At 35.4% G+C, this 26,501-nt stretch overlaps 1 protein-coding gene across 1 annotated transcript in view; it reads left to right on the top strand.

The window, feature by feature from the left end:
• Positions 1-26,501, top strand: part of LOC100535882 (uncharacterized) — a 120,139-nt gene that overhangs the window by 86,289 nt on the left and 7,349 nt on the right. Inside the window, exons 4-9 of the mRNA XM_003200473.7 lie at positions 1,643-1,897; positions 5,866-5,926; positions 8,468-8,598; positions 18,486-18,605; positions 21,141-21,254; positions 23,247-23,360. Of these exons, the coding sequence (XP_003200521.2) occupies positions 1,643-1,897; positions 5,866-5,926; positions 8,468-8,598; positions 18,486-18,605; positions 21,141-21,254; positions 23,247-23,360 (795 nt within the window). The remainder of the gene's footprint in view (positions 1-1,642; positions 1,898-5,865; positions 5,927-8,467; positions 8,599-18,485; positions 18,606-21,140; positions 21,255-23,246; positions 23,361-26,501) is intronic.

The following is a 26,501-nucleotide window of genomic DNA, read 5'->3' as shown; positions in this document are numbered from 1 at the left end:
TGAATGAACTGAGCTTAGCTCACTGCATGTGTTGTGAAGGACAGATCTATTAATCCTCGAAATCATGTCCAGCAATGCAACGATTGGCTAACAGCATAGCAGTGTAATGACATCAAGTGATTAATATTCAATTATCCATGTGAGCAAAATTGCAAAAAAATTGTAGTAAACGGTTTGTTAAATATGATACACAACACGCAGTATTTTGCAATTTATTTAGTTCTACTTTATTATAGAAGCTGTTGTGAATTTCTCTAATCCGGGTCACGGCACCAAAAACTGTTGGGAATTTCTGTACTCTGGCTCACAGCACCAAACTGTTGTGAAATTCTAAGATGAGCCCAAAAAAACAGGGACAACTTTCGGTATCTTCAAAGCAGAATTATTTTAACAAGAAGAAGTCAACATGGCTGTGGCGTCATCGAAAGAAACTCTCAATTGGTACAACAGACATTTAGTTTAAATACATTTGATACATGTAGGTAGGGACAGTCATGGTGGGGTCAGTCAAACAAAGCATGCAAATTAAGTGTTGTTGTCAGCAGGGTAACAAACCTATTCAGGCCTGATCTCATCAGTATATAAGTGCCTATTAACGATACATTTTAGCATTAAACAGTGTGCAAATGATGCTCTGGAGACAGAGAAGACAATAGATACAGCTGTGTTGCGAAACTGATAATTTGCATTACTTTGGAGACCGTCAGGGCTCAGGAAACCAAGACATTTTAAGGTTACAACTTTTCAGTTATATATAGATAATATAAATTTATATTGCCACAAAGATTAGGCCAAGTTTCTTAATCGGCGAAAGGAATAACTGCCTGTTTAAATTAATCAAAAAAAGCATTTTGGTATAAGTAAAGGTGTCTGCAAGTTTTGTGAAGCATCAAATCACCTGCAGATTAGCTGTCAAAACATGTGCATGACGTCATAAAAAATCTGTATTATTATTATTATTATTATTATTAATATTATTTTTATTATTATTGATTTGATCAGAAGTGGCAATATTTAAGTTGTTTGTTGCTTGTGGCTTGTGTCCACCTCAAAAGGTAGTCACATATATTCAGCCAGATTGCTTTAATAATGGAGACACGTTTCAAGTGGTCGAATGTGTGTCAATACCCTTTAAAGGGTATTGCTGCTCTCTTAAACCTTGTGGGACATGTTTTGCATAAGTCAAACAGGATTTAAACTTTGCTGTCTGGACCCTTAAGATTGGTTTGAAAACAAATAAAAAAAGTAAAAAAGCATCTTAATCTGTACTGATAATAAATTTGTTAAAATCATTTGAATTCTAATCAATATAGTACTGGTAAACAATTAACTGTGACTGTTACGATTGGCTCAAACACAGTCTTAATAGTAAAGAAAAGTCACGTGTTAACAAAAAACATAACTAACAAAATATATTTAAAACAAAGTCTTTATGAATCCCACATAAAGAGCCTCAGGTGGGAAACCTAATTCAAAAGTCACCAACCAGGCAACCTGCAAATCACAAACCAAACAACACAAAATACTAAGAAGATTTGATAAGTAGAGTTTAGCTTTTTTTCATGTCCTGGAAAGGAAAAATAGAAATGCTGTTTATTTAGTTTTGTTTTAATCTGCTTTCTCTGTTTGCTGCCCCCCTCAGGTCGGGAGGAATTGATAGAGCGCGTGCTTCTGTCATCAATGCTGAACCCAGGTGAGCAGTGGCAGTCTTTCCGGCATCACGGCCGAACATTCACTCTGGAATACAGGCTTCGGTTCCGATGCGATGCCAATTACTATGGCCCGCTCTGCAACAAACTCTGCCGAGCACGAGACGACTTCTTTGGCCATTTCGACTGTGATGCTTCTGGTATCAAGGTGTGTAAGGAGGGCTGGACTGGAGCAGAGTGCAGACAGGGTGAGTGAAGCCAGCACAGCATCTCCATCTACTGTGATATTCAGGACATTCACAGAAATATGTAACAGTTGAACATTTGTTATATACAATTCACACAAATTTATATTTATTGGGGAGATCAAAATTACAAAACATACTATAATTTACTGAATTTTAAAACTGTGCTTTAGTCCTATTTGAAGTTGTCATAACAGGAGAAAAATAACTAAGCATTAACATAAACATTTGTTCTGAAGCGCAGGTTAAATGAGATATTTGGAAAAATTAGAGGACACTCAGATTTTTCACAGTTATTGGTGTTAATCTGGCAGCTGCTGGTAATTTCTTTAATTATCAAACAAACCCTGCAGTGTACAATGGCTGGAATGTCATGTTGACAGCCAACAAGAATCGATAATAACCTTTTTTGAGGTTTCTGTATTGCAACATGACTTTATGACAGCGCATCATTTTTGCATTTTCATGTAGACCAATTTAAAAAGAAAAAAAAAAAAAACGTTTGTGTGTGAGATTTTCTTTTTCCAATGGAGGGAAAAACTCCAAAAATATCTGTGTTCACAAAAACTACCATTGTATATGTGCACATGGCCAAAAGTGACTGAAACCCTTTTGACAACATGTTGTCCACAGAGACCACAGAGATGAGCCTTTCAGCCATAGAGAGAGAAGCTGGTCGAGAACTATTTCTACTAGTTTTTGAGCGCTGTGATTCAGTTTTCTCCGGTCATCGTTTTATGCTACAGTCATTTCTGTTCTTTAATTTTGATCAAAATAAAAGTTTTTTTTCAGTTCTCAAAGTATTGATTTTAGTACTAATCATACCACGTTCTTAAATGCCACTGATTGGGCATTGTGTTCACATGCTTAACATATTTGCTACATCTCAATTGGCCTAGTTACAGTGCATCCTAAAAGTGTGTTCTATTTTGTGAATGAAATATACATACTGTGAAGTGTGTAACAGAAGAGTATGAAATCTTGGGGACATACTATTTCCTCATTAATGCACAGTTCTGTTGCCTCGTAACAAAAATGTCAAAAAATGTAGTCACATTATCCCTATTCCTTCCATATTTAATTTTCTACCATACTAGAATTGCAATAGCACAATAATCTGACATTTGTAAGTCTTTCATGCAGACAAATCTCAGGTGTGTTCATAATTATTCATTCATAATTCAATGACCAAACACCTGTTTGTTGTTGCAGATGAAATACATACTGCAGAAACATTTTCCAGTAGGTTAGATGTAAATTAACAATAATTCGAACACCTTAATCAAAGCCTCTCCAATTAACTGTTGATTTCACGCATCCACCATGTTTATAGGTTGTTGTCAATTGTTACTAGGGATGTCCAGATCCAATCATGTGATCGGAAATCGGACATTACCTCCCAATCAAGACTCGAATGTAAAAGTATATTATATATATTCTCATTGTTTTTTACCACATCTATAGTTATGCGGTGGCACAGAGTTAGATCTCTTTCTTGACTTCACACAGAAACAGCAACTCGTGCGGCCTGACATCACTTTGTTGCAGAGACGCTAATGGGCAAATGCCGGCAAAGTAGAACATGGAAGCAGCTTGAAGTGGAACTAATGTGTAACTAATGTGGAACCCTCTAAAGCAGGACGATTTGTACATTCCAATAGGTTGTCACTGAGCCACATCATCGCTCATTACCATAAAGTTGATCTGATTTTAACTCTTTTTGATGCTTAAACCATCCAAAACACAACACACTGCTGTCACCTGAGCTCGCTGAATGACTTCCGTCAACTTTGAAGCTCTTGCTGGTGGCGTCGTGTAACGATGAAAACTATTCTGAAAAGAAAAAGTTTATTATTTATTTTCTATTATATATCTCCACTGTATTACAGAGTCAATGATGCCAATATGAATTTTTCAATTAGACTAGATTAGTTTGCTTTTTGCTGCATTGAATTGCTTTAAAACTAAAATTTAAAACTAGTCAGGACAACAGCAGACAAGTGTGTAATAAAATGGTAGAAAATACCATTTGCTGAGGCAGAATTAATAATGTTTTTTATCAATGGGAATGTCAACAAACAGCAATCTCATACCAAGTTTAAATGTGGGAACATTCACAACTACAAATTCAACAGTTAATTTGTGCTTTTGACAGTTAAGATTTCAGCAGCTGGATTATTTATTCAGATGATCTTCCAACATTCCATAGAGGCCAAATCTGTTTTTCTGCAGAGAATGAATGAAGGGAGAGAGAAATGTCTCCTCTGAGAAAACACATCCTAACAGTGTCTCTTATGATCAGGAAGAGCCCGTATTACCACCAAACCCTAAGCCAAACCATTTAGAAAGCTATGCTAACAACAATTGAGTGCCACTTTATGACTTGCTACATTTAGCAGTTTTTAGTATTCTCTGTATAGATGTGTAATCTTATTTTTTTTTAATGAGGAAATCTTATTTATTGTTGTAAGTTAGCATTGTCAGGTAAATGTTAAAGGCTATTATTGCATAGCCTTTTGGAATATGTGATTCTGATCGGTCTATCACAACATTTTAAGGTTTGTTATTCCCAGATAACAACCATTAAAACGAATAACTCTTTCATCTGGGTATTTTGGTAATTTATCAGTAACGTCATATGCATATTTTTATGCTTGTCTTTTACACTGCTTTTCTTGATTGTTGTGGCACCATCTTGTGTGTGAATAGGTTAGTGTACGCTCCGTTCAGCCGTTTTAGTTATCTGTCATCTTTACATTTATTTAAAGAGTAAAAAAATAAAGCTCGGACCAGTGTTTTGTGTCTAATTGTCATGTAATAAGCCGGATAAATACACCTGTAGGTGGTTGTATACGCTGTAGGTGGATGATTTGTGAGCATTTCAGAGTAACACCGCTGTGTTTCATTATTGAATTAATCCGTAAAAAATATGTATATATGCACACACACACACACACATCCCTAATCAGCAGGTAAAATTGTGCATTTCTTAATTTCTATTGATGTAAGTCTTGGTTAGAGTAATGGCAGTTCTGCTTAAAATTGCTTCTCTTTACACAGAAAGAAATATAACAATTTTTAATGTCTTTGTAATGAGCAAATACATTACAGCTTTCTGAAGATTTATTTAAAGACATAACACCTGTGTGGAAAGGAATAATAAAATGTGAGGTGTTGGACCTGAACATTTGACAAATAATATCTTAAAGCACCATTCACACGGGGCTTTAGCGTTAACGCTTGACTGAAGGCGTGTCTGAAGTTGTGGCTGACGCAACCGTCACAGCAGCTTCAGCCAATGAAATTCAGTCAGCAATAGGCCACTGTTTAGCTGGTGTATTTGCATGCAACGATCTGATTGGCTGCAGTTCCGTCAACTTTTGCAATGAGCAACGCCTCTGAAGCGGCGCAGACGGATACACAATGCAGTTCGGCAACGCCTGACGTCACCCATTCAAAGTGAATTGATGCTGACGCCCAGTGTGAATGGGGTGTAATCCCTGTAAAATCATACTGAAAGTTTTTTGGTGTTAGTATCATTATGTTAGTCATGAGGTTGTCTAAAAGCCATTGTGTTCCAAAACAGTAACAGAACTTGTATTTAGAATATATAAACATAAACAATATATTGTAATATAATATGTAACATACAATAATAACTTTTAGTTTGTCACTTCTGACAAAATGAATCAACAACATTTCTGTAGCAAATCCAATAAGGTCTTCATATTAATAATTTGTTATATTAGCTGTTTTAAAGTAAAATTATGATTGAATTGCCTCGTTATAGTTATGAAATAATTTGACAATCAGAACATGTTCATGGGCAAATAACACCACCACATTGAAATGGTCTATAAGCATATCACAATTTTTTTTTTTTTTTTTTTTGCACCTAACCAAAGTTGCTTGTCTGATGAGTGTTATGAAAAAAATCAACATAAATCATCTGTGTGTATTTTTTATTGCAGCGGTGTGTAAGCAGGGGTGTCACCTGGACCACGGCTCCTGTGATCTGCCCGGAGAGTGCAAGTGAGTCGGAAATATTCAGCTCAACCTCATGAGGAAACATAACTATTTTACAGATTGTCAAAAAATAAGCTAATTCATCAAATTTGTATGAAAACATATATATTTTTAAAAGGAGGCATGTCCCCAAACCCCACCCATGAACCCAACTGTCATTAGGGATGAGGAAATCTTACTAAAAGTATGAATGAGATTAAAAGCAGTCAGTAAATCGAAAAGTTATACGTCCACTGACATATAGCACTGAGGTGTTAAAATTGACCCGGGTTCAATTCCTGGCTTGAGGTCATTTGCCGATTCTGCTCCCCACACTTTCCTGTCTCAACTGTACACTATAAAAAAAAAAAAAAAAAAAAAACTTGCTGCTTCAAATTTTTTCAATCAAACTTTATTGATATTAAGTTATATAATATCAATAATATATAATACTTTATATAATATTAAGTTAAAGTTTGCATAACTTAAAAAAATGTTGTTGAAACCATATTAACTTATAAAAACATATAAAAGCAACACAAAAAGTGCATTAAATTGTTACATTTTTACAGTGTACTGTCCTATATTACAAAGGTGAAAACCCCCCTAAAAAATTGCTAAAAAAGTTACACATTTTTGTGGGATTGGAAATATTAAATAAGATGCACGCATACCAGTACAGTGCTCAGCACAAATGAGTACACCTCAATTTGAAAATGTATCTATTTATCAAAGAATATAGGTAATATATATGCGCAAAAAAAAAAAAAAAATTTAACAGATATACATTTGAAGTCAGAATTATTAGCCCCCCTTTGGTTTTTGTTTTTTGTTTTTGTTTTTAAAATATTAGCCAAATGATTTGATGAATTTTTTACAGTATGTCTGATCAAATTTTTTTTTTAACAGGAAAAGTCTTATTTGTGTTATCTGGCTAGAATAAAAGCAGTTATTATTTTTTTAAAAGTAATTTTAAGGTCAAAATTATTAGCTCCTTAAAATTTCCCCGATGAGTTATTAAAACTGTTATGTCAAGAAATTTGTTTAAAAAAAATCTTCTCTCCGTTAAACAGAAATTGGGGAAAAAAATAAATAGGGAGGCTAATAATTCAGGGGGGCTAATAATTCTGACTTCAACTGTATATATATATATATATATATATATATATATATATATATATATATATATATATATATATATATATATATATATATATATATATATATATATATATATATATGATATTTTTGTCACCAAACATCTTTACAAATAGAAAGATATACATTTAAGTATTATTGCAATAGTAGAAATATTGCAAAAATAAATGACCAACAACAAAATTTCAACAAAAGTTTTTACTCTTTTTAAAAATTTGTTGTAATATTTTTGCCTGACATGTAAATTTGGGCAACTCATTTTCAGACATTTATCATAAGTTATTTTGTTAGATAAGCTCCAGATTTAGCTTCAGTACTGTCTGATCTATTACAGTTGAAGTCAGAATTATTAGTCCCCCTTTTAATTTTTTTTCTTTTTTAAATATTTCCCAAATAATGTTTAACAGAGCAAGGACATTTTCACAGTATGTCTGATAATATTTTTTCTTCTGGAGAAAGTCTTATTTGTTTTATTTCTGTAAAAATAAAAGCATTTTTAATTTTTTAAGAATCATTTTTAGGTCAAAATTATTAGCCCCATTCATTCATCATTAATTTTCTTGTCAGCTTAGTCCCTTTTTTAATCCGGGTTCACCACAGCGGAATGAACCGCCAACTTATCTAGCAAGTTTTTTACGCAGCGGATACCCTTCCAGCCGCAACCCATCTCTGGGGAACAATTATTAGTTACTTTAAGCAAAAAAATTTTTGATAGTCTACAGAACAAACCATCGTTATACAATGACTTACCTAATTATTCTAACCTGCCTTTCAATCTCACTTTAAACAGTACAGAAGTGTCTTGAAAAATATCTAGTAAAATATTATTTACTGTCATCATGACAAAAATAAAATAACTATAAAATAAATTAAAAATAATAATTCAGGGGGCTAATAATTCTGACTTCTACTGTATATATGCACAAATACAATACTGTAAAGCATTCTGTTGACCTTATTCTTCAATGTGGAAGTGCGCTGGTTTTTGCGATTGTTTTAGAACTTCCCTTTTTCAGTTGTCTATGGGAGAAATTACTGGAAATAATAAACTTTAGAAAATGGTCAAACTACTTGCTCTACAAACAAGTGTGTTCATGACTATACAGAAAAAACAGAATAAAACAATGAGAAAACATCAGTTTGCAACATCAAGCAGCATAACAAGCTGTTTTTAATGTCTAAAAATAAATGTAAGTGAATGAGACCGGAAGTCTCGAGCCAAAAAGTTTCAAATGGCTGCGGCTGCTTGTACATGAAAATAAGTTTAATAGAAAATATGAATTTAAATGAGACATTTGTGAAGGGTGTACTAATAAATGCTGAGCAATGTGTATTCACAAGCTGATGGCTTTTGTTTATGTCTTTTTTAGCACTTGATTCATGTTGCAACTTCTTTCTCTGTGTGTGTAGGTGTCATTATGGCTGGAAGGGTGATCTGTGCGATGAGTGTGAGACGTTTCCGGGGTGTGATCATGGCACTTGCACTGAACCCTGGAAGTGTGTGTGTGACACTAATTGGGGCGGCCTGCTCTGTGACAAAGGTGAGATGACACCTGTAACATGAAGAAATGTGCTGGTGGCTTTTTCTGCAAAAATGCCAGTTCTTATTATCAGGGCCATCAGTCAGTTTGCTTGTGATTAATTCATTTTGTTTAGCTTGCGTGTTAACACATTCACTTGCTTTTTTAGGAAGGGAAAAAGTGTTGCGTGTGACACTTGTTGTTGTAATATATGCGCATATTTAAAGACAGAAGGCAAATACAGGTTTCTGAAGATGGTTCACACTGGAAGAGATAATCACACAGTGCATCTTTTTAACACACCCAACATGACAGCTGTGACCTTTGCTTTTAGCAGAACTACATTGCTACAAATTTTGATGTAATTGTTATTCAAATGTTGCTATAATTGCAAATATTAACAAAATTCACTAAAGATTATTTAAAATAGCAGACTAAAGACTCCAAATATTATAATAGGCTATGCTTGTAAGACGTTTAATAATTAAAGTACATATGTCAGGACATTTTCCTTTGGCTTAGTCCCTTTATTCATCTGGGGTCGCCACAGTGGAGTGAACCTCTAACTTATCCAGTATATGTTTTACACAGCAGATGCCCTTCCAGCTGCAACTTCGTTCAGGGAAACATCCTTACACTCTCACTCACACTCATACACTATGGACAATTTAGCTTATTCAGTTCACCTATAGCACATGTCTTTGGACTGTGGGCGAAACTGGAGCACCCGGTAGAAACCCACGTCAACATGGGGAGAACATGCAAACTCCACACAGAAATGCTAACTGACGCAGCTGGCACTCGAACCAGCGACCTTCTTGCTGTGAGGTGATAGTGCTAACCACTGAGTCACCGTGTTGTTGTACACATTAATAAGTGTTTAAATGTTTTTGAAAGAAATCATAAATGTTTGCAAGGGTGTATTTGATTTAAAAAAAGCATCACAACGATAAAATATAATAAATACTTAAAACTATTTCATTATATTTTGAAATGTGATTTATTCTTAAACAATCCTTCACCAATGATTATAAATTACTGATTTGGTGTTGAGGATAATTTATTATCCATAAACAGCATTTTTTTGAAATACAAATAATTTATAGCCATTTAAATATCTTCTTACTTTTCGGAAAGTAATAATTCCTTGCAGAACTGAATTATTATTAAGAAAACACATACCAAATGTACTTTAACTGTGTATAAAGAATAAAATATAGGCAAAAAACATTTGTGATGTTTTAAAATAAAATAGTTTTATTTCAAACCCAATAAAGTGGATGGAGTAGCTCTGCCATATAAAATACTACTTGACAGATGCCAATAAAATAGGAAAACACTATATTTTATCTGAAATATCTGCTATTATCAGCTGTCAGTCAATCATTTCAAGAGTTCCACATAGATATGCTTGGCATTTATAGCAGGTTTGGCATGCTGTCCCGGGAGAGAACCCTGAGCTCGGAGATATTTAAGCCCAGGTCTCCTGCCTGGTCTAGAAGCATATCAGGAGATCCGAGATCAGGTAGGTCTTGATCGCTCCCCCTTTAGAAGGGGTGAAAAAGGAGGAGATAGGGTGGAAAGGGAGGATTCTTCCAAAACGAAGATAGAGCAATAAGGAGAAAGTGATCCATTTGTATTAAGTTAGGATCATTCTGATCGGATTATTACTGATTATGGATGAGTGGCCAGCGGTGCACAATCATATCATGTGCTCCTCTCGAAATTAGTTTATGAATCTTTACTTCTGTGCAGGGTTCCTGACAAAACCATCTCTGTCATGTCTTGACAACTCAAAGCTGATGATAGCAGAATGAAACAGTAATAATGTCAAACTTTATGAGTTAAAGTTTGTGTTAAAGTATTATGATTTTGTTACAAATTAACTGCATTAAACATGTTTTATTATAAATAATATGTCACAAAATGGTACTTGATTTGAATGTTGCTGCTGTCAGGCAGAAACTTTGTATCTTCACATTTATATATTTTTATAAATAATTGCTATTGGTCACCCTTTATGTCTGTCTAGAGATTTTATTAGTTATCCAATTAAATTATAAAAATAATTATTTATATAAATTATTAAAAAAAAAAAAAAAAATTCACTCATTCATTTTCTTGTCGGCTTAGTCCCTTTATTAATCCGGGGTCGCCACAGCGGAATAAACCGCCAACTTATCCAGCAAGTTTTCACGCAGCGGATGATCTTCCAGCTGCAACCCATCTCTGGGAAAATTATTATTTTATTAATATTTTATTCTTTTTATTATAAATTCATTTAAAAAAATAATATATTTATATAATTTATTGTGATGCCAATTGAGTATTTAATTCTTGAATGATTCTGTAAAAACAATTTAATCAATATCAAACATTGTTAATCAGCAGGCTAGGAACAGTAATAGGAAAAAAATAATGTAAGATGTTTCTCAATGTTTCTCAATATCTACAGATTTTTATTTTAATAATATAATAATAGGGCAGCGCGGTGGCGCAGTGGGTAGCGTTGTTGCCTCACAGCAGAAAGTTCACTGGTTTGAGGCGCTGGCATTCAGTTGGCATTTCTTTGCGGAGTTTGCATGTTCTCCCCGTGTTTGCGTGGGTTTTCTTCTGGTGCTCTGGTTACCCCCACAGTCCAAAGACATGCACTATAGGTGAATTGGGTAAGTTAATTGTCTGTAGTGTATGTGTGTGAATGAGTGAATGAGTGTTTCCCAGTGATGGGTTGCAGCTGGAAGGGCATCCGCTGTGTGAAACATAGGTAGAATAAGTTGGAGGTTCATTCCTCTGTGGCGACCTTTGATTAATAAGCCAAAAATATATTAATTAGTAAGCCAAAAATAAAATGAATTAATAATTTAATAATAATTATAATCATAATTTGAGATATAATTTAAATATTTTATTAATTTTTTCTTTAATTTTTAAGATAATTGAGAAGAGTTTCTGCCCAACAGCAAGGGTTTACAGAGTCATGAATATCACTCCCCGCTTACAGCAAAGGCACTGTTTGTGTAAATTGATCCAGATTAGCAGATCTGGACCCACGCATGGGGTTTTGTCAGGGCTTTGTAGAGGTGTAAGCTGATAGTCTTGGGTAAACAGAATGTGAGCCGAGTGCCTTTTTGGAAACGGAGGCTAAAACAGGCACTTGTCATTTATCGTTTATGTGAATTTTACACACACACACACACACACACACACACACACACACACACACAGACTAAACATGTGTGACCCTAGAGCACAAAACCAGTTTAATGTTGCATATGTATATTTATGGCAATAGCCAAAAATACATATACTATTACAATTCAAAACATTTTATTCTTGTTTTATGTTTATTTTTATTTTATGTTTATTTGTATAGCACTTTTTTTTACAATAAATATAATTTTAAAGCAGCTTTATAAAAGGAGCACATTGTTACAATACTGTCAAAATCAGAAAGAATAAAGGTGTAGTGTTTAGGGTGGACAGTAAATATACATAGTCAGTGATCATAGTCATAAATTAGTGGTCACCGACCTTTTAAAATTCCTAACCTTAAGCTTGCTGAAAGGCAAAACTTACCTATCAAGAAGCTTTTTTTTACACAATGTTTAAACACAGTTGTGTAGCAGCAGTCTGTGAATATAGCCAGCCTCAAATGGTAAACATGTACATGACATCAGAGGGGGAAAGCCCCGGCCATTAGTGACAATCTTTCCCACATTAGCATTAACAGCCCTGAGTGAGAAGCAGCCGTCTACCATTAGAGTTTACACAGCATACCTGCTGAAGATAATGCCAACTAAGACACAAGAGCATTTTAAAAGTGGAGTTTTAGGAGCTGTAATAAAATTCTTTAAATAATAATAACTACAACAACATTAATAAACATACTAAAGTATTATAGCATAATAAAACGATAGCAATTGTGGATTTTGCAGCACAAATTCACAATGTTATAAATAGGCAAACTGCTGCTTGCAGCTTGATATTGTTATGGGTGCTTAGGGCCCGATCAAATCAAACATGTTGTTTGGGGTGAGAGGAACCATTTTAAAGGGCCATGATACCTCCTCTTTCGGTTTGATTCTACCTCAGAATTAAAAAAAAGAAAAAAGCTTCATAATGGGTGTTGAGCGCAGAGGTGTCAAAGTAGGTCCCTCTTTATTCCAATCATAACCCTGCTGGAAATCTAAAGAATTTTAAACATAGTTGAACACAGCAGCAGGGATATAGGCGATGTGTCTGAATGGTAACAAGCTCAACTGATAAAAGACAAACTCTGCCATTCTCCAATTCTTGTCCAGCTCTCTAGACTAAAATGCTTGCTGCAAACCAACAGGTTTGCTGTACCCTGACAAAATCAGGGAGAAAAGCATGCAACAAACCCTGTGGATTATAGAAACAAACACATATGACCTGTGCCATGCACAGATGCAGTCTCACCTGCAGTCATTAGGTCTCACAGATTGACAAGTCTGCCTTGCCTTCAGAAAGTACGTGCTCTCATGAATAATTAAGAAGCAGGATCTTCTCATAGGATAAGAAAACTTAGCTGTGAATAATAATGAGAAACTGACATCACTCCTCTTGCCAATTTGCGCAAGATCTCAAAATTATACAGGTTTATCCACAATTAAAGCTAACAGCTGCGAACATTGTCTTAACTGATGCTCAACAACGCAAATCTGTTAAAATCTTTAAAAAAAAAACTAAAACTTGAGGCTTTCTTGAACCTTTAAAGTAGTTTTCTATTGGCAGTGAGCATTTTTCATGATGCTTATGCACCCTGGATGCCCCATGTTTTTGCAGGAGCATTCTGAGCATTAACATGACATACTGTAAACATGTTAAATGGTTCATGTTACATGACTTTTTTATACATTTCCTACAGTAAATATATCAATACACTGTTTTTATCAAAAAACATTTACATTAAAGGCAATTTTCTTAGTTTATAGTTTTTTTTTTTTTGATTACTCGGTTTCCAGAATTTTAAATAGATGATAGACCAAATATTTTCCTGTCATAATAACATACAGATCAATGGAAAGCTTCATTCATTAATTTTTCTTTGGCTTAGTCCATTATTTATCAGGGGACACAGCAGAATGAACCGCCAACTATTCCAGCATATATTTTACGCAGTGGATCCCCTTTCAACCGCAACCTAGTACTGGGAAACACCCATACACTCTCATTCACAGACGCACTGAAACACAACAACAATTTTAGTTTATTCAATTCACCTATAGCGCATGTCTTTGGACTGTGGGGAAAACTGGAACACTCAGAGGAAACCGACGTGAACACGGGAAGAACATACAAACTCCACACAGAAACGCCAACTGAGCCGAGGCTCGAACCACAGACCCAGCGACTGTTGCGACAATGCTTCGCCCTTCCTGCATAAATCTCATTATCAAAACATTGACACTTTTTGACACTTGGTTTTGTGGTGCAGGGTCACATGTGCAGACATATGAATTGAAGGTTACTGAACTTTACTGTAGGTTCCAGCTTGATCTCAATGATTCTGTCACACAGACTTCCTCTAAACTCGCAGTAGCCAGTTTACCAATGCTGCATCATTTTCCATCTCAGTGCTGGTTTTAATTTCAGTGTCTATTTTGTATGTTGTGGTTGTAACTCTTCCAGTTAAGCATGCTTGAGCACTGTGGGTAAATCTTCAGGAAACAATCCATTTGAGTTGAACTCGTCCCCTCAAGCGTGACCTTGTAGGAATTCTTGGTTAGATGTTGCATGATTTATGAAACAACCTACATTTAAACAATGGCTTAGACGTCAAACTCGATTTGTGTCTAGGCCAAACTGGCATTTTGTGCAGCCCCATGAGTCCGTGGAACCCCAAGTGCTTGAAAGAATTGTTTAAAAATCTTTTTTCTACAAGCAACAGTTCCTAGTGGTAAATGTTTATTTTAGTGAGCTATTATACACATATAGATTACAGATGTTAGTAGACTGTATTGATAGAAGTGGTGGCATGTGGGGATCGCGGATTATTAAAGCTGCTTTCACATAGCTATCATTGCTTTTTGATTTAATAGTTAATAATGTATGTTTCTAACAAGCCCTTTAATAATGATTTTTACAGTACGAGTTTATGCATCAATGTGTTTTATAGGATTTGAGAGCGAAATTGGTCATGTGAATCATGTGGCTTTAATTTGTCCTCAGCTGGTTGGAGGGTTGTTTATTTTTCTTTCTTTCTGCTAGGAAAAATTAAATGATGATACATTTTCATTGGTTTTGTCCTCACCACAAGTTTCTTATTTCTAGAATCAACATGAAACAACACGCATAACACAGTGTATCACCATAATGTGACATTTCTCGGTGAAACAGGATATTTAACAAGGGGAAAAAATGGGAGGCAATTGTTTTTATCCACCCGGAATAGAGTAGATCAAGTAATTCCTTATAGAAAACTACATCAGCATCACATGTTAAAATAATTGGTCCCACTTTATATTAAGTGGCCTTAACTAATATGTACTTACACAGGAATTAATAGTTTGTTACAATGTACACTTATTGTAAATACATGTATTTATTATGTACTTATGTTTGATTAAATACATGTATGTAATTACATCTGTAATTAACTTTTGTAGTTACATTTGTAAATACACTGTTGACCATCCCTTACACCTTAACCCACCCTTAAACCTACCCATGCCACCAAACCTGTCCATAACCCATCCTCTATCCCAACTCAAAAGCACCACAAGTGTTCGCAAATACATTATAAATGAAGTAAATACATTGTATTTATTTTTTTATGTAAGTACATAGTAGTTAAGGACACTTAATATAAAGTGCAAAATAAATGGTTTTATAATATTTTAATGTGTTTTTTTATGTGTTATATATATATATATATATATATATATATATATATATATATATAAATATATATATATATATATATATACTTTATTTTTATTTATTTATTTATTTTTTTCATTTACCACTTAAAAGTGAACTGTTTCAGATGTGGCAAAACAACATATTTGAGAATTTGTTGACAGACTTTCAATGCTACTTCTATTCAGTAAAATATCTGTAAATATTAAAGGGCTAGTTCATGAAAAAAAAAAAGAAAAACATGTTATTAATTACTCAACCTCATGTTCTAACCCTGAGATCTTTGTTCATTTTCAGAACACAAGGTAATATATTTTATATTAAATTTGAGCTCCCTGACTCTCCATAGACAACACGAGTTAAAGAGCCCCTATTAAACTGTTAAAAAGGTCATATTTTGGGTGTGGGGGTCTCCAACAACAGGCTGATATGCATACAAGGTCAGAAAACACCTAAATTATCTTACAATATGCATTTATTTACAATATTATAACCTCTCCTTACCATGTTGCTAATCTGCGCTGATTGGTCCGAAGACCCAGTCTATTGCGATTGGTTGACTGCTTTAGCGTGAGACAGAGAGAATTGCCCATCACTGCATGTCAACTGTTCTGAAGTAGTTAGAGTGAGAGTGTATGTGTGAGCCCAATGCAGTTGAACACCTGCACATTGCTCTATTCTTAATCATGAGTAAAAACAGTGACACACATTCAGTATTAATCTACACAGTGGAAAAATCTGAACTATTTTGAAACTTGACCACTGCACGTGTGGGAACGGCTGACGGTGGGCATAGCAACAATAAATGGCAGAGGATTGCGAGCTCTCAAACGCATTTAAATCCGTAATGAAGAGGGCACGCTTCGGGTTTCCAATGGAATTTTAGACATGATATGAGAATAACTAGAGAAAACAAGTAGGCAAACATCTTAATCGCACTTACTTACACTTACTTGTGAAATGGAGGAAGGAACTGATCTATGAACTGTGTACTGTTAAGTTCAAGCTCTGACAAAGTCCCAAACTTCAATAGTCTTTTCTGATCCTTCCTTTAACAAACGGCTGATGAATCCCCCATTGTAAGTGTGTAGATTGCGGAAGCACTCATCAGAAAAATGATGGGAACACTGCATAAAGCTGGAGCTATAATGCTGAGGTATTATTGCAAAAAACTCTTCACAGCCTACAATCTTTGGATAGGAAAAATAACACTAACTTTCCCTCACACTTCAGAGCACAGCGTCTTCGCGACATGATTCAACTGGGATCTGCTATGTTTGTCTTCCTTTTTTTTTTATTTTCCCGGGTCTGCGCACACTACAAATGGATGAGGCTTGAGTCCCATTCAACATCACGCCAACACAGCTGAAGATTCGTTACCCGACGATTCATTTAAACCACTCTGAGTCAACTCTTTTTTTCAGATTAATCAATAGTTTTAAACATGGCGCATGTCCAGATTTAAGCCTTAGCTGGATATTTCACTTCATCTAGAGCTGGTACACACGGCATAGAAGGTCATTTTCAAAAATCCATAATAGGGGCTCTTTAAGACATTCAAATTTCAGAAAGGGAAGACATTATAAAAATAGTCCATGTGACTAGGGCTGCACAATATATAGAAAAAGTATTGTTGTCGCAAAAATTATATATATGTATATATATATATATATATATATATATATATATATATATATATATATATATATATATATATATATATAATATCTTTATTGCCAGCAAGTGCAATAAATGTAATTCATTTTATGTCTCAAGCATTTGTGTCCTTCATGTATAGGTGTTTATCCATATCTGAACAAATCAGATGCGGCCTTTACTATGTTTATATCCACCTCTAAACATAAAGCTGAGAATGGTGAACGTGGAGCAGAAAATAAATGCTAATGCTGGGAGACAAGAAAGGAAAGTCACAATAGCCAATAAGAATCAGTATTTCCGCTGAAGATTTTCATCAATTGTGGTGTTTTAAAGTTACAAGCACCTTGAATTTTTTTTATTAGCTCAGAAAAATATCTACTACCCATTTATTTGAGTATGATAACATGTATAATTCTTTTTAAATTGATGATAAAATAACATTTTGCAAGTTAGAAATATTGTTAGAAATATCAGTATCACAACACTCAACAATATGGCATATTTTCCCAATATCACATGCGACTTCTGTGGTTGAACTGTTATCTGTAATAAAACAGCAAAAAATTTCATTTTAGGGTGAACTAACCCTTTAAACAGACAATCTACTAATACTTTGATTAAAATATAGTAGTTGTACATGAAAGTCTTTCAATAAAACACCATTTATTTCTTTAACTGGCACCAAAAGTCCAGAATTAGGATGCTCGCATCAAATTCAAAGCTCTGATGTTTGCCTACAAAGTGACTTCTGGCCTTGCTCCTTCTTATCTGCTCTCACTTCTGCAGATCTATGTGCCCTCCAGAAACTTGCGTTCTGTGAATGAACGTCGCCTCATGCTTCCATCCCAAAGAGGGAAGAAATCACTTTCGCGAACGCTCATGCTCAATCTGCCCAGTTGGTGGAATGAACTCCCTAACTGCATCAGAACAGCAGAGTCCCTCGCTATTTTCAAGAAACGACTAAAAACTCAACTATTTAGTCTCCACTTCACTTCCTAATCTGCAATTGCCTCTCTGGTTATACCACTAACTGTACCCCCCAAAAAAAAGTACTAATACTTTCCTTAGACTTTACAGACCTGAAACTTGCCTATAGCACTTATTCATTGTTGCTCTTATAGTTGTGTAAGTTGCTTCCTTGTCCTCATTTGTAAGTCGCTTTGGATAAAAGTGTCTGCTAAATGACTAAATGTAAATGTAAATGTAAATTTAATTAATTGGAATTAATTTTGCTTGGTTTGTTTAAACTTGAGAAAAGCAATTTCAAGATAATTAATTGTCAGAATGTCTGTCTCTCTGTCTCTCTCTCTCTCTCTCCCTCTCTCTTTCTCTCTCTCTCTCTCTCTCTCTCTCTCTCACACTTACAGATCTGAATTATTGTGGGAACCATCAGCCATGCAAGAATGGTGGGACTTGTACCAACACTGAACCCAACGAGTACCTGTGTGTGTGTCAGGAGGGATTTCGCGGCCGCAACTGTGACATCGGTAAGCTTACTCTATAAAACACAAGCATAATGTCCGTCAGCCCTGACAGCCCATTTCAACCACAGCGCAAAGATGTGATGTGTGAGGATAAAACCAGCAGAATATCAAAGTCTAACTGAAGCTCTGCATGTTCTCAGTTTTTCACTGTGCCACCCTGCAGGAGTTTGAACAATTATCTGCTCTGTAATAATTTTAGCCCGTGTAAACGTGTGATCTGTGATGTGGCTCTGTGAGGTGTTGATAAGAGATAAATTTGCTGAAAGACTGCTCTGGAAATTAAAAGCACAAACCAAGAATGACTGTAAGATGGCAAATACAGACAACAGCATTAAATACACACACATGCTAAGGTTTTTTTTATTTGTTTTTTGAGTTGCTAAGACCAACTCTTCAACACTTAGGTCACTTTTTCTCTTCACACAATGAGCACAACAGCAGTCTACATTGTGTGTGAGCTAAACTCTGGATCATTTATCATTGCTCTGGTAAAAAAAAATAATAATACATTTGCAACTATATTTAAAGTGTACATTACAGGAATTGTTCACCCCAAAAATACTATTTTGCACTGTACTATAAATATGGACCTGTGGAGTTTTTAATGGAAATTTACATCTAAATTCTTCTGCATCTTTTTGGCTCAGTACAATGTCTTGGGCAGTGGTGATATTTTCAACAGTACGGGCAGTGCATGTACTTCCTGCCACACGACATACTGATCCAGTGTGATAAATTTTCAGCAACAAGTAATCCAATCCACCTTTTGTCCAATTTTGAGTCGGAAATTCACTAAGAAAATGTGAAGCACTGTAGTCTTTCAGTTCTCGTAAACCTTTGATTAAACTCTTATCTTCATTCGAAAACATTTTTATTTAAGCCTTACACAGCTGAAAAATAAATACGTCATCATTATGCCATCATTACGTCATCGCCAAGGAAAGTAAATAAAAGGATTAGGTCACACTATTCTGATGGTCTGTTAGTTTTAAAATTAAGTTACATTACATCTACATGCCAACCAATTCTCATTAGTAGACTGTTAGGTTGCGGTTAGGGTTGGGGTTAGGGTTAGTGTAAGCTGACATGTACTTGCAAAGTTTCTTATAGTCAGTAAAATGTCTGTTGAGGGAGCATATCAACAGATATTAAGCAGACAGATTACTAATACTCAAATGAACCATCAAAATAAAGTGTTACCAAGGATTATTCTAATGTTCAGGCTGTGCTGTTATTCCTGTTTAGAATTCAGTCATTCTTATTCCTGTTGTACGATAAGCAGTCTTATTTTTGTAAAAGTATTATTTGCAGTCTTATTTTGGTTTGATATATTAGAACTGAGCAAAACATAGAGAAACATTAATATCTATCCAATGTCCATTTACAAAAAGATTATCAGACCTATAGTATAAAGTAATATAAATACTGCATAATTGTATACATTATATTTATCTTAAAAAGAATTGCTTACATTAGCAAATAAAACAGTGTTGAAAACAGTGTTGTTGTAAAACAAGTGCTGAGAAAAAAGAAAGGATGTCTCTTAGAAGCTTTTAAGCTGTCGTTCATTCATTCTCACCATAATCAAGGTCTTGATCGTAACATGTCTTTTTTGTCTCTTCTGTTTATATCATGTCATAGCATCTGTGGGATAAAAGAACTCCATCCTAAAATGGTGTTGTTTAATGTAAAGTTAATTAGACTCATTCAAAAGTAGCATCACTGCACACACACAAAAAAACACGTTAAAGATGCATGTTACACTTACAACTGTTCAATATGTTTTTTCTTTTTTCTTATTATGAACAGAGTTGTGAGGGAAGGGACATTTTCTTTTGCCATTCAGTGACAATCAGACAGGCTCATGCAGTACTACTTCTTTTAAAATCTAAATATGAATCAGAATAAAGCAGTCTCCTCATAAAAGCCGGTTTATCAGCATGCCGCTACATTGAAAACTACATTTATTCGATTTACGCCTTCTGATTGGTTCTAAGGACATAGTGGCTTTTGCTGTCCAATGCAAGTGGCATTTAAAGGCTTTTGCCAACAAACTGTTAAGTCTAAATGTCATTAATCATATATATATATATATATATATATATATATATATATATATATATATATATATATATATATATATATATATATATATATATAGTGGTGGGTCGTTATTGCCGTTAACGTTCTGCGTTAACGCAAGACTCTTATTGAGCGATAAAAAAATATCGTCGTTAATCTATTCTAAAAGTTATATTAATGCTCTGTGTGGATTGTCAGTCTGTGTTTTATTCCAATTGGCCTGTTTTTCATCTGGATTAATGCACTCATAGATTTGCATGAGAATGACAAAACAAAGATAATTGAGGCTCACAGTATGCCATTTCCACATACTAAATTCTTATTATTCAGGCATGTCTAGGCTTATTCAGATTTTTATCCTATGGCTACCCAATTACCCAATTGGCACAGCACAGGATATGATGCAAGGCAGAGATGTGATGCAGATTATAGCTTTTTCTCTGATTCCCTTAACAGTGGAGAATGCCTGTCTTTCTGCTCCATGTGAGAATGGAGGAACATGTGTTGAAGATCCATCAGGTTTCAGCTGTCGGTGTTCGCCGGGGTGGACAGGACCCTCCTGTGCCTCTGGTAGTTAAACACGCATACACGCACACACACACACACACACACACATACACACACACACACACACACGCACACACACACACACACACACACACACACACACACACACACACACACACACAGACACACACACACACACACACCTGCAATCAGCTCCAATCAAAGGCAGCTGCTATTCCTGTACTGCTGTAGCCAATTTAAGTCAAAATTACTCAGACAAAAAATACTGCTTAACTGAAGAACAAACAATCAGCAATCACATAAGGACATGTAGGATGTAGAGATCTAGGTTGAACAGGCTGTAAGAGCTATAGGAGACTGTTGCAGTATTTTTACATGTTTTCTGCAGTTGAAAGTTGGGGATCAGTGAATCAGTACCAACACTAATGTATTTTAAAAATGAGTTTAAACTGGTGATTTTTTTCCTTAAATATAAAAAAGACTAGGTGGTACATTTTTGTTTAGCATGCAAGGAACATTGCAATGTAAAAAGGGATTTACTGAATTTACCTAAAAAGTGAGTAAACCTGCTGCTTCAAATAATTACTAAACGTACAATAATTCTAAAAATGAAGTTAAATCAATTTAAAGCCCAATCCCAATTCTACCCCCTTAGCCCTTCCCCTTACCCCTACCCCTCGTTTTGCGCGTTCACATCAAGGGGTAGGGGTGTCGTAATTCTCTTTCGCTTGAAGACGTAGGGCTAAGGGGAAGGTGTAAATAGCCCTTCGAACTAAGATCAGGATTTTTTGTCATTATTACGAATTTTTACGACAAACATATTTTTTTATTTATTCATAACCGTGTTCATGTTTTATGGTCATGTTTTAAAATAAAACCCATCCATAATCATAACTCCTGTATAGCAGTCCCACAACATTCTGACACTCAATGACACTCGAATACCCTGTCAGAAGTGTCTAGTGGCTGAGAATGAGCTTTTTACAGTGTCTGCTATAATGTTAGTGTTGTTTTCGTGTGTTTACATTAATGAATATGGCCACTGTGTAAATGCACAGTACTGATCTTATTGCACATTCGATCGTTATGATGACATAATATATGCCTTCAGTGATTTCCTGAAGATAAATACCCAAAAATAGCACAACTGGAATAACCACAGCAGTCGCGATCATCTGATCTCACATGAAGCATGAGATGGCCATGACATATGATGACGTGTGCAGGTGCTATAGTGCTGTCCCAATTCTTAGGGGTATATTTTGAAGCCCTTCCCCTTAACCCTCGGTTGTAAGGGCCAAGGGGAAGGGCTAGGGGTTCAAAAATAGAATTGGGATTGGGCCTAACAGTTACAAATGTTACAACAGTTTAAGTTACAAGAACCATGTTTTCTGATGAAGACCATGTCATTTGAGGAAGATTTTGTTTACAAGATACAGCATGTCTGTCTATGGCCTCTCTCACCTATTACAAGATATACTGTAACCCAATATGTAACTGCTTTATCTTTGTTATGAAATCTTTAACATTGCTTAAATGTAGCAGCCTTTCTGATTTCAGTAAATATTGGTAAAAAAGTGCCTTTAAATAAAATCAATTAAATACTTAAAAATAATTTGAGCTTCAGCCTGGTTTAATAGCCTTTGTATATATGTACAAATTAAGCTGTAAAAAATAGTTCAACCATTTAAATGCAATGGATTTTTTAAGGATATCAGAAAAAAAAATCCCAGGCAAAACCCTCACTTAAATTGACATACATCTTCAAAACCATTCAATGTGTGAATTTAAAACCATTCAATGTATGAATTTAAATAGGGTATCACTTTAAATTGTAGAGTCTCCTCTTTCCATTAGTGCCAACATCTCAATTTTGAAACTTGGGTCACTGTGACTGATTTTGATGGATCAGGTCACATATATACCGTATGAGCACTATCATACGAGTGCATAAAGTGTGAGATAGATAGAATGAATGGCAGTGAAAATAGATGATGAGACATGACTGAAATGACAAGTTGTTTTCATCTACAGCAGTGCAGCAGTGTGACTCCAGTCCTTGCGGTCGTGGAGCCACATGTCAAGAGACGCCTGAAGGTTTCCAGTGTCTTTGTCCTCCCTTTTGGACTGGCAGAACCTGCCAGCTTGGTAAGTACAAAAGCAACACTCTCACTTCACCCGTCTTGAGCCGTCCATACATGCCCACACTTGCCTTACCTGGCCTTACGCTCGTACCCATCCACCACCTCACCTGCTGTAACCTGCCTCTACCTGCCTAAACATGTCATAGACCGTCCTTTACCTGCGAACAATGTGAACACCTGTTCTGTCTTGTTTATGCTTGGGACTGCCGCACTCTCAGGGACTAGTAATGCTTCAAGGAATTAAACATAAGAAGCCATAAAAAAAATGAAACAACCACTATGTTCGCTGTCTGAAACCACCAAATCACAGTAAACAAATCCAGAGATGGGAAACTCTGATGGAAGTAAAAACATCCTGTGTTTAAAAATTCTATATCAGCACAAGCCACATTGAAACTGTTCATCAGCATCATTGCTCCACGACCATTATCCGGTAACCCACATCAGACAATTTCATGCTAGAGTGTGCAGTGTATTTAATTGCTGAACGGCGTGGACCTGTGGTTGGATCCATCAGTGATGTTGTTGATGCTGGGAGAGTCTCTTTTACACTCCACTGGCCCTGAGGCTCGGATCAGCTGAGGGTCTCTGGAGTGAATCAGTCTCTCTAGACTCCTGACACTCTGTGAAATGCAGTCGTGTGTCACAGTGACACCTCAGAAAACAGCCGCTAGCGTCAGCACAGAGGCATCTGTCTTTGATGGCGAGATATGGGTTTTAACCAGTGCAGAAATGGCGTAGGCAGAATAAACATTTTCTGATTGAGACAGATATTTAAGAGATAGTGCTTTCCTGCCATTAATAAGTTATTACAGCAATTTGTGTTTGAGGTATAGTACAGTAAGTGAAACCCTAATGCATGTCCTGAATGAGTTATAAGACTTTTGGATTTTACTGGAGCGAAATATAAGATGATGAGAAAAGTGTAGATGAAAAAAGTGTTGCATTCAAAATTGAAGAGTTAGTGGCAGTGGCGCCCACAGAAAATGTTCTTAGGGGTGGCCAAAAGAGGCCACACCAAATCTTGGGGTGGCACACAAAAAAATCAATGAATTCAGTATAATGTTAGTTATTTTTGTTTCTGGTAAATGAAATAATGTGGTTTTAATTCATTTAATTAATTACTCTTGAAATACTGCAATTTATTCCTTGAAATAATTCAGCAAGTACATGTGCAAAAATAAAAAGTCAACATTTAGTTTAAAAACACTTTACATAAATATATAAACAACTTCAGTTATTTTTATTGTACAGCATACAGTATGCCATGTCTAAAATTAATGAAGATTAATGAGTTAATTAATAAAACAAATGAACAAACTGGACAAAAGGCATTACTATATACACACACACCCTCACTATAGAGACTCTTATAATACCAATTATCCATATTCCTTTTTGAGTCACAATCTTATTAATACAGCTTCTTCTATTGATGTACCTTAAGGTAAATATTAAATTGCCATTGGTGTCTATTGAAGGTGTGTGCGTGCTATCAATGATGATCGGGGAGGGCAGTGGTGGTTCTAGTTTAAATGACACCCTGGGCGAACCACCCCAATTTATTTATATTTATTTTAAATAAATACAATTATTATTAATATTTTTATACAACTATTATTCAAAATAATTTGCAGAAATCAGTCCTAAATGTTACTGGAAAATAATGTAACAGCTGCAGATCGCTTAAGAAATATTTTGCATGGATATTAGTTATGACAATTTTATAGAATACAAAAAAATGTTTTATAGAATTATCTGTGTTCTAAGACCCGACATTTGACCGAGAATTAATGTTGTGAAGTCTTAGCCCCCTGACTCATTATTCCTCCTTTCTGCTTCATAGCCATGCTTAGTGAAAGTAATATCATCATCATATTATATAAACTTTAGTTTTATCGGCTTGCAAAATTCGCTGCGTACCGACACCTCTGCACAAAAGGCTGTTACTCCGGTTTTATGGCACATGAGCGGCGAGTATTTTAACGGCGTGCATGCAAACAACCGGGATTTATACAGAAGCGCTTGAGACACACGGGAATGGATTCTCTGCGCATGCGTCAGTTTGCTTTCACCAGGGTTGTTTCGTTACACATAGAGAACACGTACAAAAGATGCCAACTGTGATCGATCCCTGATGTCTTTATTCTGGGAGTGCCACTCTAAATTAATACACTTAAATAAAATAAATCGTATCCCAATGCTTTTACTAGGGGATTTTTTGCCACTGTCTCCACATGCTGCCCCTAGCAAGAGGATTGGGCGATCGTCCCCATGCCTAAATCCGCCACTGGGGGAGACGGAGATGCAGTGAATCAGCCAAGTCAGTGGCACCAACAATAATTTAGTGACTGCATTTTATTTATTTATTGAAATATTGGGAATTTACATAAGTACATTTAAATTAATAATATCAACAGCAAATTCATATTGAGGTGGCCACAAGGGTGTTCACAGAGGAGAGCCAAGAGGTGGCCACCCCTTGGGGGCGTCCCTCGTTAGTGGCTGATCACACCAAACATGCTTTTTTGTTCTGAGAGCACAAGGTGCCAAACACACAATTTAGCTCCATTGAGTGCATTGTGTCTGACATTGCATGTCTGAGATATGCAGTCTCAGCTTGCATATCCTAGTGTACATCCAGATGCTATTGGTCATCTCTGTTGCCAGAATGACTTCATTTTAGAACTCTTTTTTCCGATCAGCTATCAGACTTTTAAATTGATAACCAGTTGACATAAGCAGTTTTATTTATTGCTCAGTAGCACACTATATTCTCCCTCCCAGTTTGCACTATTAATTCATACAATTGCACTCAATCTGCTCTGGCTATTATACTGTCGTTTGCACATAAGCCAGTTGCTCCAGGCACTTTTTTGTATAATAAAGACAATTTTAAGAAGTATTATACATTGTTTACATCTGTTTACATTACTCCACAATCAGTATTATATGTTATTTACATTCACACAGACAGGGAAACGTGTTTCCTTACTGTAAACATGACAATTAACACATTGAATTGAACTGAATGGAATGAAATTGAATTGAATTTCAGGCCTGATGCTTTTTAATAATATTGTGATATTCATGATTTGGGAAGTCATAGAGCTCTGGATAAATTGAAATAGCAACCACAAATTTT

The sequence above is a fragment of the Danio rerio genome, chromosome 18 (assembly GCF_049306965.1).
Source record: "Danio rerio strain Tuebingen ecotype United States chromosome 18, GRCz12tu, whole genome shotgun sequence".
Taxonomy (NCBI): domain Eukaryota; kingdom Metazoa; phylum Chordata; class Actinopteri; order Cypriniformes; family Danionidae; genus Danio; species Danio rerio.
This window is presented reverse-complemented; position numbering and strand designations above follow the sequence as displayed.